We start from the raw sequence: 16113 nt of genomic DNA on the forward strand, positions 1-16113 counted from the left end.
TTTTTTTTTAAAAATGTTTTACAAGGAAGAAACTAATTGTTAAAAATAAAATTTCTGTTTTGTCGCCACATTCTGAGAGCCGTAACTTTTATTTTTCCGTCGATTAAGCAGTATTAGGGTATGTTCACACACTAGACTAATAAGGTCTGAAAATATGTAGCTGTTTTCAAGGGAAAACAGCTCCTGATTTTCAGAAGTTTTTTAAGCCACTCGCTATTTTCATGGCCGTTTTTGTGGATTTTTTTCAATAGAGTCTATGAAAAACAGCTCCAAAAACGTCCCAAGAAGTGTCCTGCACTTCCTTTTCTCGGCTGTTTTTCAAAACGGCCACGTAAAAAAAACGTCCCATCGGAACAGAATGCCGTTTTTCCCATTGACTTCAATAGGCAGATGTTTGTAGGCATTCTGCTTCCGATTTTTCAGCCCGAAAACTCTGTGTGAACATACCCTCAAGGCGTATTTATTATCGGGACGGGCTCTAGTTTCTATTGGTACCATTTTGGGCTTCATGAGACTTTTTGATCACTTTTTTGTGGGATATGGAGGGACCAATAATAGTGATTGACTGTTTAATTTTTTACGACGTTCACCGTGCGCGTTAAATAATGTTATATTGATACCAATTTTGTTTATTTTTTACATTACTTAGGAAAAGTTTTTTTTTTCTAACTTAGTATATTTTTTTTTACACTACTAAAAACTTTATTAAACTTTTTTTTTTTTTTAATTGTTTATTAGTCCCCCTAGGGGACTTGAACCAGCTGGTGCAATACTAAAGGTATTTCAGTATATTGTCATTTTTACAGGCTCCTGCTAAGTCCATAGGAAGAACTTAACAGGAGATGAAGAAAGGCAGCCCTGGAGGCCTTCATTAGGCCCCTGGGCTGCCATAACAACCATCAGCACCCCGCAAACACGTTACGGGAGGAGGCATCACTGGCTAGTGTAAAGAGAAAGTTGTGAAGATACATGAGAGATAGGGAAGGCGGCAGGACCCTGGACACACATCCAGCATGTATTACTGAGAGGGACACGTCTACAGGAGAAAAGTCGTAAAACTACAGCAGCTTGCAAACTGAAGATCAAGGGGTATGCAAAGGGATGAAGCAATAGATTGGAAGCGTTAACTTTGCGCTACTTATTGAACTCCAAGTAACCACTAACATATATAAAATTCATTTTTCATTTCAAAGGGGTCCATAGCCTTCAACGCAGAGTGTAACTTTATATTTCAATAAACGAACAGTATTATGCAATAAGTGTCTGAGCTGCCTTAAAAAAAAAAAGCTAGAAACCTGTAGGAAAATAATCCTGATATACTTACAGTTAAAAACCTGCTGCCACTGGTCCTGCATATCCAACAGGCCTCTGTGACGCTGCATCCAGTGTGACCATGTACAGTGTGGCACTCTAGATGAAGTGTCAGAGGCCTGGATCTAGGGCGGATCCAGAGAGGAAACACCAGAAAATTAAACCACAACTTCAAGTACAAAAAAAAAAAAAACACACCTGTGAGGTGTTTAAGCTCTACAAGCACAGGAATATCACTTACTTGCAGCATGCTGACTATCTCCACTTTGTTGAAGAAAATGAAGGATGTGAGTGTAGAGAGAAAATTGTCTTCAAAGACAGATGGAGTAGGCAAGATGACATCTTGAATGTACTGTACCCTGTACGTTTGGTGAATCTTTTGTCTAAGTTCCGAGTCTGTTATGGGGATTACTTCCTTGAATTTCGCAGTTTTGGTCAGGAATTCCCGGTGTCTCTTTGGCTGGGCCAAGGCTGGGTCGTACTCCAAGCACCCCACAACATCCATAATACACTCGTCTGAAAACATCACCTCAAATAGAGTTGCTTTATTGAGAAATAAAATTCCTCGGATAATTTCATATAAATGATGCAAACCTTCTGCGTTATCCATATTCTCGCAGGATTGAAAGAGCTGCAACAGTTTCTTTATGTAGCCCTCATTCTCCAGGGCTAGTGCTAGCTTCTCTCTACGGATAGGTGATGACAGGACTGAGGTAACAAGGTCAGCAATCTCTTCAAGTTTACCGAGTTCACAAGTAGGAAGATCAATCAAGCTGCTGGTGTCCGGCATCTCCTCAAAGCGTTCCTCTTCGGATTCATCAATGGGGTCTTGTGTGACTTCCACAGAGGGGTCTTTTCCTTGAACCTATAAATTAAAATATATAAAATCACACCAGTCCTAATATAACCAACTCTGGGGCGTCTGATCATAAACAAGCTTACAATGCAGGTACATAATAGGAGTGATGTTAACCCCCGAATGACCAGAAAGGTATTAGGATTTGTTTATATGACAATAGGAACAGTGAATGAAGAGATGCATGCCTAATGACAGGATCCTGGCGTTGGAATAAATCATACAGATCTCAATTGTTCATACAGCAGTTAAATTAAAGCATACCTGTCATTTCATAAGCTGGGTGTGTGACCATTATATGACTTTTTTTAGCTTGCATCTTTTAGCACTTTTCCCCTCTGCAGGCGCGCTCTCCAACTCTGTGGTCTCTGAACGAGTGGGTAGAGCCTAACAACTATCATGTCTTCTATACACCGACAAGGAGAATACTGCTCTCCTATCTAGATCTATCACATATACATAGAAACTGCAGCAGCACGAAGGATAATATACAGCAGTGCAGCTGAGAATCCAGAACTGGGGTGAGACAAATTGCTGACGTTTTCTGATTTATACACAAGTATGACAAAACGTTGCCCTGTGAAAAGCAGGTCTTCAAGATCTTACTACTCAATTAGGAGATCCTTATTGGATGTGGCATAAGATATATATAATATAGGGGATATGCCATCAGGAATTGTAATGGACTGTCATTTTACAAGTAATATTGATGCTTGATCTTGGCCATGTGAGTTTAGGCACAGACCAGTTGCATTACCCAGATTACGTGATATTTATGCGCAAAGCAGGCAACTTCTTACACAAAGCGACCTGGAAAAAGTCATAAATCTGCCTTGGACCCAATACACTTCTATTAGTGTACAACAATCATACCAGCGTCTCAGATGAATATAAAGTGTAACTCAATGAATTAGGATATCAAATAAGTTTCAGTAGAAGTGATTGCGACAGGATCAAAACAACATTACCTGACAGATCTTTTCCCATATTTCATCACAGCCGGCTTTTTCTTGAAAGCTGAGAGCCAAGTCATAGTTTTCTGCTTCAGACCATACAATCAGAGTATCCTAGGCAAAAGCAAGCACATGACTTAGCTACAACCTTAACCCCTTAATGACCAGCCTAATTTAGACCTTAATGACCAAGGTATTTTTCATGTTCACTGTGCGGGTTAAACGATGTGATAATTTTATAGTTGGGGTCGTTACGGACGCGGCGACACCAATTGTGTGTAACTTTTTTTTACTTTATTTTGTTTTTTTAATAAAGCAGTTTGTAAGGGGAAAAAGTGGGTTTTTCCTTTATCTTTTTTCTTAAACTAGGGGACTTCACTATGCGATTCTCTGATCGCATTTATAATACACTGCAATACTTCTGTATTGCAGTGTATTAGTGCCTGTCCATTGAAAACGGACAGGCATTTGCTAGGCCATGCCTCTGGCATGGCCTACACTACAGGCAGACCTGGGAGCCTTTATTAGGCCCCCTGGCTGCCATAGAAGACACCGGCACCTGGCGATCTTATCGGCAGATGCCGGTGGGATGAGAGGGAGCTCCCTTCGTCTACCCAAAACCACTCAGATGCGGCACTCGCTATTGAGCACCGCATCTGAGGGGTTAAACAGGTGAGATCGATACGGATATCGTTCTCACCCGAGCAGGGATACCCCCAGCTACCTCTGACAGCTGAGAGCAGGCAGATTTAACAGCTGCCTGCTCTGTTTATTTATTCCGATGGAGCGCCGTAAAAAGGCTATTGCATCGGAATAAAGCCCGTTAGTGGCCCCCGTAAAAACACTATGGGGCGGTCACTAATGGGTTAAACATTGTCTTTTCCATTAGCAGAAAAAATTTAAAAAACGTAAACAATTTCTATATAGCTTTCAAAAACAATCTTAAAAGGACCTCTACCAATCACACTTTCAATCGAATGCACTTGCAGAGCGATAACTCGGGGGCGCACCAATACACACCTGCTGCTTCTGATAAGCCGTATTCGGATTTATCTTCGACTCTAAAAGCAACGAACCTGAGAAGACAGAACCATTAAGAATTAGAACAAAGTAGGGCTAGATCGCACCAGCACCGCTCTCTTCTAGATCGCACCACTGTAGCTCCCACTAGGAGCTGTATCCCTGGTCAAAGAGTCGGCAACCATTGCAGCCCCTAGTGGCAGCTACAGTGACCATCTACAAGAAGGATGGGAGGGAGTGCGATCCACATGTGGGGGTGCGATCTACAAGGGAGGGGGGGTGGGGGCACTATCTGCAGGGACATTGCGGCACTATCTACATGGGCACTCTGGTGTCTTCAGGGGATTGGGACATGAAAAAAAAAACCCTGACAAAGTAAACCCATTTAGAGACACTGGTGCAAAATGGAAATAAAAAAAAAACTGACTTGATCCGTTTTTAATGGCCATATTTTTTCACCGTCATGTGACTGCAGCCAGCAGTCCCGTACACATGTACCGTGTCTGGCCCGGGAAATCCAGCTGACACAGGTACCATTTTTCACAATCGTGGCCTTAAAGGGGTTTTCCAGCTTCTGACAACTGAGGACCTATCCACCGGATAGGTCCTCAGTACATGATCTGTGGTGGTCCGACACCCGGGCCCCGCACAGATCAGTAGGTCCGGTGTCAACGTGCACCGGACGTACAAGCCGGAAGCAGTTCGCTCCGGCCACGGAATAGCGGCCGAGCTGCAGTACTGCTCCTATTTAAGTGAATAAGAGCAGACCTGCAGCACGGCCGCTATGCTATGTACGGTGCCAACTGCTTCCGGGCTCCATACATAGCATTATGTGCCACAACATCCGGTGCCTGCAGGCCACCGGAGCGGCTTATCGGTGCGAGGTCCGGGTGTGGGACCCACACAGATGACATATTGATGACCTATCCGGTGGATAGGTCATCGGCTGTCAGAAGGTAGACAACCCCTTTAATGTCATTTAAACCTCCATGGTGGGGCCGTTACTGCACAGGGTCCTGCTCAGACCTCAGACACTATAATGTAATTTCACCCCAGAGTTCCCGCTCAGCGCTATCTGCCTGGCCCTGCTGCAATGTCGGAGACCGGCTGAGGTGGTGATAGGCAGAGGGGGATGTTAGTGCACTCCGCGCATCATTGATTATAATTTCTGTGTTCCCCCAGCAGGGAACAGGTTAACTATCAATTAGATATACATTTTTCCAATATTATTTCTGATAAAGTATTTGCAGGGGGTAAAAGTTGTGAAGTTACGTACAATTATTATAGTAATATATGTTAATAAATTATTTTCTTTATGTAAATAACTTAAGTGATCTCTTGGTACTTTGTTCAGTTTATTTAACAGTAATAAGGGGGAAAAAAAATAAGATATTATTTTTGGGCAAAAAAACAACAAAAACCGTCCAGCCCTAGAACAAAGCAACAATTAAACTTTAAACTTTGTAAACACAACGTTCATTATTATATAATTTTACATTGTACTAATTTTATTTTTTTAAACTCTATACACCTATCGGTTTTTTTTAAAACTGAAGCCCTACTCCTGTATTTTTTTCACTTACATTTTAACCCCTATGCGCACCACGACGCAACTGTACATCCATGTGGCCAGTGTCTTAAGGCACAGGGACGTACAGGTACTGCGTGGTTCCCGGTGCACACTGACGGCGAGTGTGCAATGGGAACCGGGAGGCCAGCTGTCCCTGACACTCCACTGTACGCCGATCAGCGGCTTATTTCCGCTGATTCCGGCAATTAACCCCTTAATTGCGGCGATCGATTGCAATCACCGCATTCAGGGGTTTCTAACACATCGGCAGACCTCACAATGAAATCGTGAGGTTTGCAGATGGCTACCATGCGATCGGAGGCCAAGTAATGGCCTCCGTGTCTGCCATGTACGGAAGCCTATCAGGACCAGCCTCCTGATAGACTTCCTGTCAGTGACGGGATGTCACTGCTGTTCGCGATGCACACTGTCGATGACCGTGTGCATCGGGAAGTCAGCTGTCCCTGTCCACTGTTGCCGATCAGCGGCTCATTGACGCTGATTTAGGCAATTAACCCGTTACATGCGGGGCTCGATTGCGATCTCCGCATGTACGGGGTTTGTAGCACATCAGCAGCCCCCATGCTATTGTGGGGGCTGCTGATGCTTGTGATGGCACCCGGGGGCCAGACAACGGCCTTCGGGTCTGCCATGTATGCAAGCCTATGAGGACTCTGGCTGGTCCTCGTAGACTAACTGTCAGAGTGACTGACATCACACTGACAGCTGGAATACATTACACTACTAGGTAGGGTCATGTATTCTAGCAGCGATCAGAGCTGCAGGTAAAAAAAGAAAGTGTAAAAAGTAAAGAAAAAAGTTAAAAGAAATGTTTTACAAAAGTGTAAAAATAAAAGATTTTTTTTCCCTAGAAGTCTATTATAAGGAAAAAAATGAAACCGTTAAAAGACAGTACACATATTTGGTATCACCGCGTTCATAATGACCCAATCTATAAAACTATAATGTTATTTTTTCCGCCCGGTGAACGCCGCAAAAAAAACCAAAAACTAAAAACAATGCCAGAATCACTATTTTTTGGTCACCACCCCTCCCAAAATATAGAATAAAAAGTGATCAAAAAGGTCGCATGTACCCGAAAATAGTACCAATAAAAACCACAACCCGTCCCGCAAAAAAACAAGCCCTTACACAGCTTTTTTTGACTGAAAAATAAAAAAGTTACGGCTCTCAGAATATGGCGACACAGAAAATAAATATTTTTTTATAAAGAAGTGATTTTATTGTGCAAACGCTGTAAAAACATTAAAAAAAAATATATATATATATACATCTGGTTTCGCCGTAACCGTACTAAACCCGCAGAATAAAGTAGAATTGTCATTTATAGCACATTATGAACGCCGTAAGAAATAGAATTTAAAACGCCAAAATCACTGTTTTTGGTCCCCAAAGCTCTAAATAAAATGTAATAAAAAGCGATCAAAAAGTTGCATGTACCAAAAAATGGTACCAATAAAAACTACAGCTCGTTCTGCCAAAAATAAGCCCTCACACCGCTCAATTGGAAAAATACAGAAGTTATGGCGTTTGGAAGGCGTGGAGTGAAAAACTAAAATGGAAAAGCAAAAAAGGATCAGTCTTGCAAAGGTTAATTAATTTCTATTAAAAAAATAATTTACCACCACATGTGGGGTATTGTCATACTCGGGAGAGATTGCGTTACAAATTTAGGGTGACTTTTTCTCCTTTATCCCTTGTGAAAATGAAAAAATTCAACATTTTAGTGGACAAAAATGTGTTTCTATTCATTTTCACGGCCTAATTCTACTAAATTCTGCAAATAACCTGTGTGGTATAAATGCTTACTATACCCCTAGAAAAATTCCTTGAGGGGTCTAGTTTCCAAAATGGGGTCACTTTAGGAGAGTTTCCACTGTTTTGGCACCACAAGACCTCTTTAAACCTGACATGGTGGCTAAAATATTATCTAAAAATAAGCAGGCCCCAAAATCCACTAGGTGCTCCTTTGCTGCTGAGGCCGGTGTTTTGGTCCATTACCATACTAGGGCCACGTGGGATATTTCTAAAAGCTGCAGTATCTTGGCAATAAATATTGAGTTGCATTTCTCGGGTAAAACCTTCTGTGTAAAAAATTTAATTTTTATTACAAATGAATTTCGGCAAAAAAAAGAAATTTGGAAATTTCCCCTCTACTTTGCTTTATTTCCTGTGAAACGCCTAAAGTGTTAAGAAACTTTCTGAATGCCGTTTTCAATACTTTAAGGGGTGCAGTTTTTAAAATGGGGTGATTTATTGGGGGATTCTAATATATAAGGCCCTCAAAACCACTTCAGAACTAAACTGGTCCCTGTAAAAATAGCCTTTTGAATTTTTCTTGAAAATGTGAGAAATTGCTGCTAAAATTTTAAGTCTTGTAACGTCCTAGAAAAATAAAAGGATGTTCAAAAAACGATGCAAATATAAAGTAGACATATGGGAAATGGTAACTAGTGACTATTTTGTGTGGTATAACTTTGATTAACAAGCAGATACATTTAAATCTAGAAAAACGCACATTTTTGCAAATTTTCTCAAAATTTTGGTGTTTTTCACGAATAAATATTGAATTTATCGACCAAATTTTTCCACTATCATAAAGTACAATATGGCACGAGAAAACAATCTCAGAATCGATTGGATAGGTAAAAGCATTCTGGAGTTATTACCACAAAGTGACACGTCAGATTTGAAAATAAATAAATAAATCGGCTGTGTCACAAGGCCAAAACAGGCTGCATCCTAAAAGGGTTAAATTATGGCTTCTCCCCATTGACAAAGAGTGTAGCAAAGAAAAAAAAAATATATAACAATGGAATAAGCCCTACATACTGTACGAGAACCGTTTCCTCTTGTTGCATCACAACGTGTGAATACACCAAAGTTACTCAACTTCAAGTAGCCAGTTATACCGGCTCATGAATTGGATTTCTGGTAGTTCAGCAACAAGAACTTATGGAATGGATACAGAAAAATCATTAGGAAAAGCAAAAAGTTAAGCACCTGCAGCAAATCTGGCCATTGATTTTGCCAGCCCTGTATCAGGGGTAGACAGATTACACCATTAGGGCTTATTTAGACGAACGTGATATATATCCATGCAACGCGCGTGATTTTCACGCGCCTCGCACGGACCTATATTATAGTCTATGGGGCCGTTCAGACAGTCCATGATTTTCACGCAGCGTATGGCCGCTGCGTGAAACGCACGACATGTCCTATATTTGTGCGTTGTTCGCGGATCACACACCCATTGAACTCAATGGGTGCATGAAAATCACGCGCACCACATGGAAGCACTTCCGTGTGACACGCGTGATTCGCACAACAGCAGTCAAAACTACGATTGAAAACAGAAAAGCACCACGTGCTTTTCTGTTTACAAACATATAAACAGTGTCATAATGATGGCGGCTGCGCGAAAATCACGGTCATCTTTTTAAATTGAGGGCGTATTCTTAGGACAGGCCATCAATATTAAATATGCCATCTACAACTACATGATGTACAGCTTTCTGATCCTGCTTTTAACCGGTTCAGGTCCAGACTATTTTGAGCTTTCAGGACACTATTTATTTGTTGGGGTAGCAACATGATTTTTGCTACTTTTTTTGTGAATGCAGGTTTTTTTTTTTACCTTTTCACACAGCTAATTATTCCTTATTTAGCATTTTAAGGCTTATAGTTTATATATAAAAAAAATACAAAAGAAGAAAAATAAGTGTTCTTTTTAAGTTAGTTAACTTTTTCTGATAATATAGAGTTACAAAAGTTTCCGAAGTGTCGGGATTGTGAAAAGACATCGCTTCCTGGCTGGAGGTGCTGTCTATTCACTCTCAAGACACTTAAGTACGTTAATATGTGAGTAAGTGACAGCACTTCGTGATCTCGCAAGATCACGATGTCTAAGTACATGAATTGGTCACTGATTGGTCAGCGTCATTCACTTCACAACGCCTACTTGGTCAAAAGTAAAAAACACGCCCAGTGGTCTTAAGAAAGTCATTAGCATAAATCTAAAATAGGTTATAAACTTGGTCAAAATTGATTGTATTTCGAAATAAAAACCACTGCGGTTATCTACATTACAATCACTGTAAGGACATAGGGCACTTATAATGTGGTGACAGAGCCTCTTTAAACACATTTGGTGTATGCGCCAGGAAAGCCAACCATATCCATAGGGCCCCTAAAAAAAAAAAAAAAGACTTCCAGCATATATAATAAATAAATATCTATCTAAAGAAAGCTATTGCACGGTATTCATGTTTTTGTTTTTTTCAAAAACAAACAAAAAAAAGTAGCAGGACATAATATTGAACTGAGGGCAATGATTACCATTTATTGGCCAGTAAAAGAGGCCAACGAGATAATTCCCACTAGTGAAAACGTACACGTGTCCAACCCTGCATGTTCACCAATGGAACCTAGACATTTCAGAATACACGGCTGGTGTTGCTGCAGAACATCCACAATTAGTTTTAATGGGAAGATTACAGAGAAGGTCCTTAAAGAGGCTCTGTCACCAGATTATAAGTGCCCTATCTCCTACATAATCTGATTGGCGCTGGAATGTAGAGAACAGCAGTGGTTTTTATTTTGAAAAACAATAATTTTTGAGCAAGTTAGGAGCAATTTTTGATTTATGCTAATGAGTTTCTCAATGGACAACTGGGCGTGTTTTTACTTTTTACCAACTGGGTGTTGTACAGAGGAGTGTATGAGGCTGACCAATCAGTGACCAATCAGCGTCATACACTTCTCATTGTTCCAGCCCAGCATGATCCACAGCACAGTGTGATTGTGCAGTGAAAGAAGTAAACACGCCCAGTTGATAAAAACACTAAACACGCCCAGTTGTCCATTAGAAAGGCTCATTTGCATAAATATAAAATTGCTCATAACTTGGCCAAAAATGATCGTAAAAACAAAACGTTACTGTTACCTACATTGCAGCGCCGTTCACATGCAATAGGAGATAGGGATTTCATAATGTGGTGACAGAGCCTCTTTAAGTTACTTTCGTCAATATGCAGGGCATTAAAACAAAGACACAGACCTCGTGTGATGCTCAATCCATGTCAGAGACTTTGGGGCCTAACAAAGAGGCCAAGCCAGAGACATTCACATCACGTTTCCCCCCTACGTTTAGTGTGGACGCTAGAAATGTTCCCGACTTACCCACTAAACATATCCATAGGGCACCATTAGCCCAACAGAGGCGGAGTTTTCCTTTTGCCTCTGTCAGGCTAGTTTCCCCCATTTTTTTTTTTTTGGAGTATGGAATAGCATAGTAGACCACGCTATTCTATACATTACCCATTAAAAAGAAAAAATAAAAAAAAAAAAAAAAACATACCATGCGGTATACATTTTTCATAACGGTAACCTACAGGTGAAGTATGCCACTGTATCCTGTATCTCATACATTTAACGTTTCCATCGTGGCCTTACCAACAGCTTTTCTTGACTTACACATTAAACGGATGCTATAATAGTATATTTGAGATGGATGCCACTTTTAGGCATCCATCATAGTCTAGGGTTGACGTATCGTCACAGCCATAATAAAAAAAATTATAGCGTCATTTAGGATGCTTATGCTGTTAAAATAAAAACAGCTTTCTTTCACTTATTAATGTGAGGCACGAGGTGTTATGAATTTTGAACCTCCATGTGCCTCACATTAATAGTAATTAACGCCATCATGCACCTCACACTTTAACCCATTGTTGTCCATTACATAACATATGTAATGGACATAACTCCCATACCTCTCTTCACTAATACATGTCTGGAATCCTCGGCCAGAGGCCGCTGCACCAAACCAGACGGGGGTCAGATATGCCATAAAATGTCTGAGTTGGGAAAACCACTTTAAAGAGGCTCTGTCACCACATTATAAGTGCCCTATTTTCTATATAAGGAGATCGGCGCTATAATGTAGGTGACAGTAATGCTTTTTATTTAGAAAAACTATATTTTAAACCACTTTGAGCGATTTTTTGCTTTATGCTAATGAGTTTAATGCCCAAGTGGGCGTGTTTTTACTTTAGACCAAGTGGGCGTTGTACAGAGGAGTGTATGACGCTGACCAATCAGCGTCATGCACTTCTCGCCATTCATTTAGTTATATCGTTATGTGCAGCCACATACACAAACACTAACATTACTGCAGTGTCCTGACAATGAATATATATCACTACCAGCCAGGACATGATGTTTATTCAGAATCCTGACACTTCTGAATCTTTTCTGCGAGATTCCAGCAAGGCAAGCGTAATCTCGTTTGAAATGAAAGGTTACATCGTAATCTCGCGAGATTACGCTTGCCTTGCTAGAATCTCACAGAAAAGATTCAGAATTGTCAGGATTCTGAATAAACATCACGTCCTAAAAATCGCTCATAAAGTGGATTAAAATAGATAATTTTTCGAAATAAAAAGCATTAGTCACCTACATTATAGCACCGATCTCCTTATATAGGAGATAGGGCACATATAATGTGGTGACAGAGCCTCTTTAAAGGGAAAGTGTCATGATTTTTTTTTATCATATTGCTTTTAATATATTTTCAAAATTTTTATTTAATAGTGTTCTCATGTTTTACTTTTTAATGTATTCTTACTTTTACTTCTCTATGGGGGCTGCCATTTTTATTTTCATCTCTCTATGTGTCGATTAACGACACATACATAGATGCTATACGGCACATACAACCCCATAGGGAATGCGAACGGGAGCCGTTCCATTCTCAGTTGCGTGTGCCGTCTGTGTGGGAACGGCGTATGCGCCACTCCCACACAGACCGAAACGAAGCTCATTCGCAGAGCAAAATCCAGCTCCATTTTCATGTGGACCGGAAGCCGCTGCCAGACAGTAAGATGGCTTCCGGCCATATGTTCAACGAAGCGAAGGCGCAAGGAAGAGGAGCGTAGACCAGCGGAGACGGGAGCAGGTAATTTATGTTAGTAAATAGAAACTGGGGAGGAAACCTCCAGCTCACCTTGCACACTCCAGTGTGGTGTGGATTGTGGGTTGCGCTCGGATCCTCGTGTCGGTACAACGGCAGGCTAGCAAGCAAAGAAGAAGGTAGGATCCAGCGCTGGGTGCAATTAAAATGGATTCTCTGTTCCAAGTTTAATGGAATGAAATTAAAAGGAAGTCCAGTTGCATAGGGTCCTGGGTGTGTGAAAAAGTGGTGGTGCGTGTCCTCGGGGCCCAAAAATTGACTGAGTATAAAACTGACAGCGCGCTCCATTTAAAAATCACTACAGCCAAGTTTAAGGACGCAGCAGACGTCCGAAACGCGTAGGCCCCGAGGACACGCACCACCACTTTTTCACACACCCAGGACCCTATGCAACTGGACTTCCTTTTAATTTCATTCCATTAAACTTGGAACAGAGAATCCATTTTAATTGCACCCAGCGCTGGATCCTACCTTCTTCTTTGCAATTTATGTTAGTGTATGATGTGTGTATTATGTTCGTGTGATACTGTCTGCTGAGCCCTGTATCTAATCCTCCTAGCACTGTGCAGTCGCTCAGAAAATGGCGGCACACCAGTGTAGGAGGTTTGAAGATACTGAAACCCCTCCTTCTCCTGGCACTAGCCAGAAGGGAGGGGGGATTGTGTGAGGATACAAGAGAGTGTCCACCCCAAATTTGCAGCATAAATCAATGAGGTTGCTTTACCACAGTGACCATGCTGCAATTTTGGGAACTGCTCCCTCTAGTGGCCAGCACATGGCCATGTTATAAATTAGAATCTAATTTATAATATTTCCTGACTTGTGAAAAAATTAAAACCATGTGTAATTACTTAAATAATAATTGTTTAACTGAAAAAAATAAGAATACATTTCTAGCGACACATTCCCTTTAAGGCTATGTTCACACGGGGTATTTTGCCGAGTTTTTTGACGCGGAAACCACGTCGCAAAACTCGGCAGAAACGGCCCGAGAACGCCTCCCATTGATTTCAATGGGAGGCGTCGGCGTCTTTTTCCCGCGAGCAGTAAAACTGCCTCGTGGGAAAAAGCAGCGACATGCCCTATCTTCGGGCGCTTCCGCCTCCGACCTCCCATTGACTTCAATGGGAGGCAGGAGAAAGCGTATACCTCGCTGTTTTATGCCCGCGGCGTTCAATGGCCGCGGGCGAAAAACGGCGCGATAATTGCCGCGAAAATCGGCGTGCAGGGAGAGGAATATCTGCCTCAAAGTTCCAAACGGAATTTTGAGGCAGATATTCCTCCCCCAAAATACTCCGTGTGAACATAGCCTAAGCATTGCTGTGACCGAGGCAGATCGCACCGCGTCCCTGTTTTTTATTTTTTTTGCTATGTTTGTGTATATAGTTCTTAAACATAGATTAAAAGGTTCTCGCATAACTGTGCTGCAACAGGCTTTCTTCAAGAATTGAAGGTCTTGTCCCCTCGCTCTAGAAACCCAGGGTCTGGAGTGACTTGACCCTAGTGACAGGACTGTGGACATCAGAGCAATTGTAAAGCAACCTTCTAGTCAAGGGGCCACTTTATGGAAAACGTCAGGTGCTGAGCTCTATTACGGATTTTTTATTCTCTCTCAAACATTAGACTACCACAGCGTCTTAAACGGCCTCCAAAAGGATGGGCTAACCCTTAAAACTACAAAGTCACCAACTGCATCTCCGACAAAGCTTTGCAAAATTGGCAGTGGGAGACAAAGTGGTCCGAGTGAAAAACCGTAAGGCTGGGTTCACAGAGTTTTTTTATGAGTTTTTTTGAGACGGAAACCGCATCAGAATACGCGCCAAAAATGGCTCCCATGGGTTTCAATGGGAGGCGGGGGAGTTGTTTTCCCGCGAGCGGAAAAAACGGCTCGCGGGAACAAGGGACATGCCCAATCTTCGTGCGTTCACGCCTGACCTCCCATTGACATCAATGGGAGGCAGAGAAAGCGTATTTTGCGGCGTTTTATGCCCGCGAGCGAAAATCCGCGTGCAGGCAGAGGAAAATCTGCCTCAAAAAACTGTGTGTGAACCCAGCCTAAGACGCCCAAAACCACTCCTAACCAGTCTTCCCCACAGGGAGCAGACAGGTGACGACATTCACTAGCATCTTCACGGCCAGTTTTTGGATGCTGCACTACATTCTACACGGAGTAAAATACCCTTTAAGGCTATGTTCACACGGAGTATTTTGGGGGAGGAATATCTGCCTCAAAGCTCCAAACGGAATTTTGAGGCAGATATTCCTCCCCCAAAATACTCCGTGTGAATAGCAATGATCGCGCCGTTTTTCGCCCGCGGCCATTGAGCGCCGCGGGCAGAAAACACGCTTTCTCCTGCCTCCCATTGAAGTCAATGGGAGGTCGGAGGCGGAAGCGCCCGAAGATAGGGCATGTCGCTTCTTTTTCCCGCGAGGCAGTTTTACTGCTCGCGGGAAAAAGACGCCGACGCCTCCCATTGAAATCAATGGGAGGCGTTCTCGGGCCGTTTCTGCCGAGTTTTGCGACGCGGTTTCCGCGTCAAAAAACTTGGCAAAAGACCCCGTGTGAACATAGCCTAAGGCTATGTTCAGACAGAGTTTTTTGCAGGCGGAATTTCTGCCTCAAAAATCCGTTCAGTAGTTTGAGGCACATTTTCCTCTCCCTGCACGCCAATTTTCGCTGCGTTTTTCGCCCGCGGCCATTGAGCGTTGCAGGCATAAAACGCCCCAAAATATGCTTTCGCTGCCTCCCATTGAAGACAATGGGAGGTCAGAGGCGTAAACGCCCGAAGATAGGGCATGTCACTTCTTTGACATAAAACCGCCTCACGGGAAAAAGACGCCTCCGCCTCCCACTGAAATCAATGGGAGGCATTTTCGGGCCGTTTTTGACTCGTTTTTTGGCGCGGTTCCGCGTAAAAAGAAACTCTGTGTGAACATAGCCTAAGAGGTAGGCTCAATATGTCCATTCCGTTTTAAATCAATAGACCATGTAATAGAGGATTGGGCTAAATCCGCCAGGTTCAAACTCCATAAACATACTGCAGAAGACAGACAAAAAAAACAGTGTGGGGATTTGAGATCATTCCGCTGATTTTTACATCCGCAGCATGCCCGCTCTGCTTCTGGATCTCACCAATTTTTGTGTGAAGGATGAAATCTTCAGTAAAATTCAGGATATCCCTACAACGGGGAATATATGCTGGGTATGCACAGTCTAAATATCTGGGTTGTCTTTACTAGCATCTGAGGAATACATCTTTTTATTGTTTCAGACCTTCTCTAACTGGCCCCCAATGTCTACAGTATTCTGTCCACCGTGCTCTAAACGATAAGTTTGGTTCCTATTTCAGGTTATTATTGAGCTGTACTTCATGTAGTAGAAGTGAAGACTGGTAATACCTGACTTACA

At 42.2% G+C, this 16113-nt stretch overlaps 1 protein-coding gene across 2 annotated transcripts in view; it reads right to left on the bottom strand.

Annotated features, from left to right (window-relative positions):
• The window catches only part of PPP4R3B (protein phosphatase 4 regulatory subunit 3B), a 54640-nt gene that overhangs the window by 34572 nt on the left and 3955 nt on the right, over positions 1–16113 (bottom strand). For both annotated transcript variants that reach the window (XM_075862981.1, XM_075862982.1), the window contains exons 2-4: positions 4141–4196; positions 3136–3234; positions 1553–2176 (exon numbers count right to left, since the gene is read on the bottom strand). In XM_075862981.1, coding sequence (XP_075719096.1) covers positions 1553–2176; positions 3136–3234; positions 4141–4196 — 779 coding nt within the window. The remainder of the gene's footprint in view (positions 1–1552; positions 2177–3135; positions 3235–4140; positions 4197–16113) is intronic.

Source organism: Rhinoderma darwinii, chromosome 4 (assembly GCF_050947455.1).
Source record: "Rhinoderma darwinii isolate aRhiDar2 chromosome 4, aRhiDar2.hap1, whole genome shotgun sequence".
Classification (NCBI taxonomy): domain Eukaryota; kingdom Metazoa; phylum Chordata; class Amphibia; order Anura; family Rhinodermatidae; genus Rhinoderma; species Rhinoderma darwinii.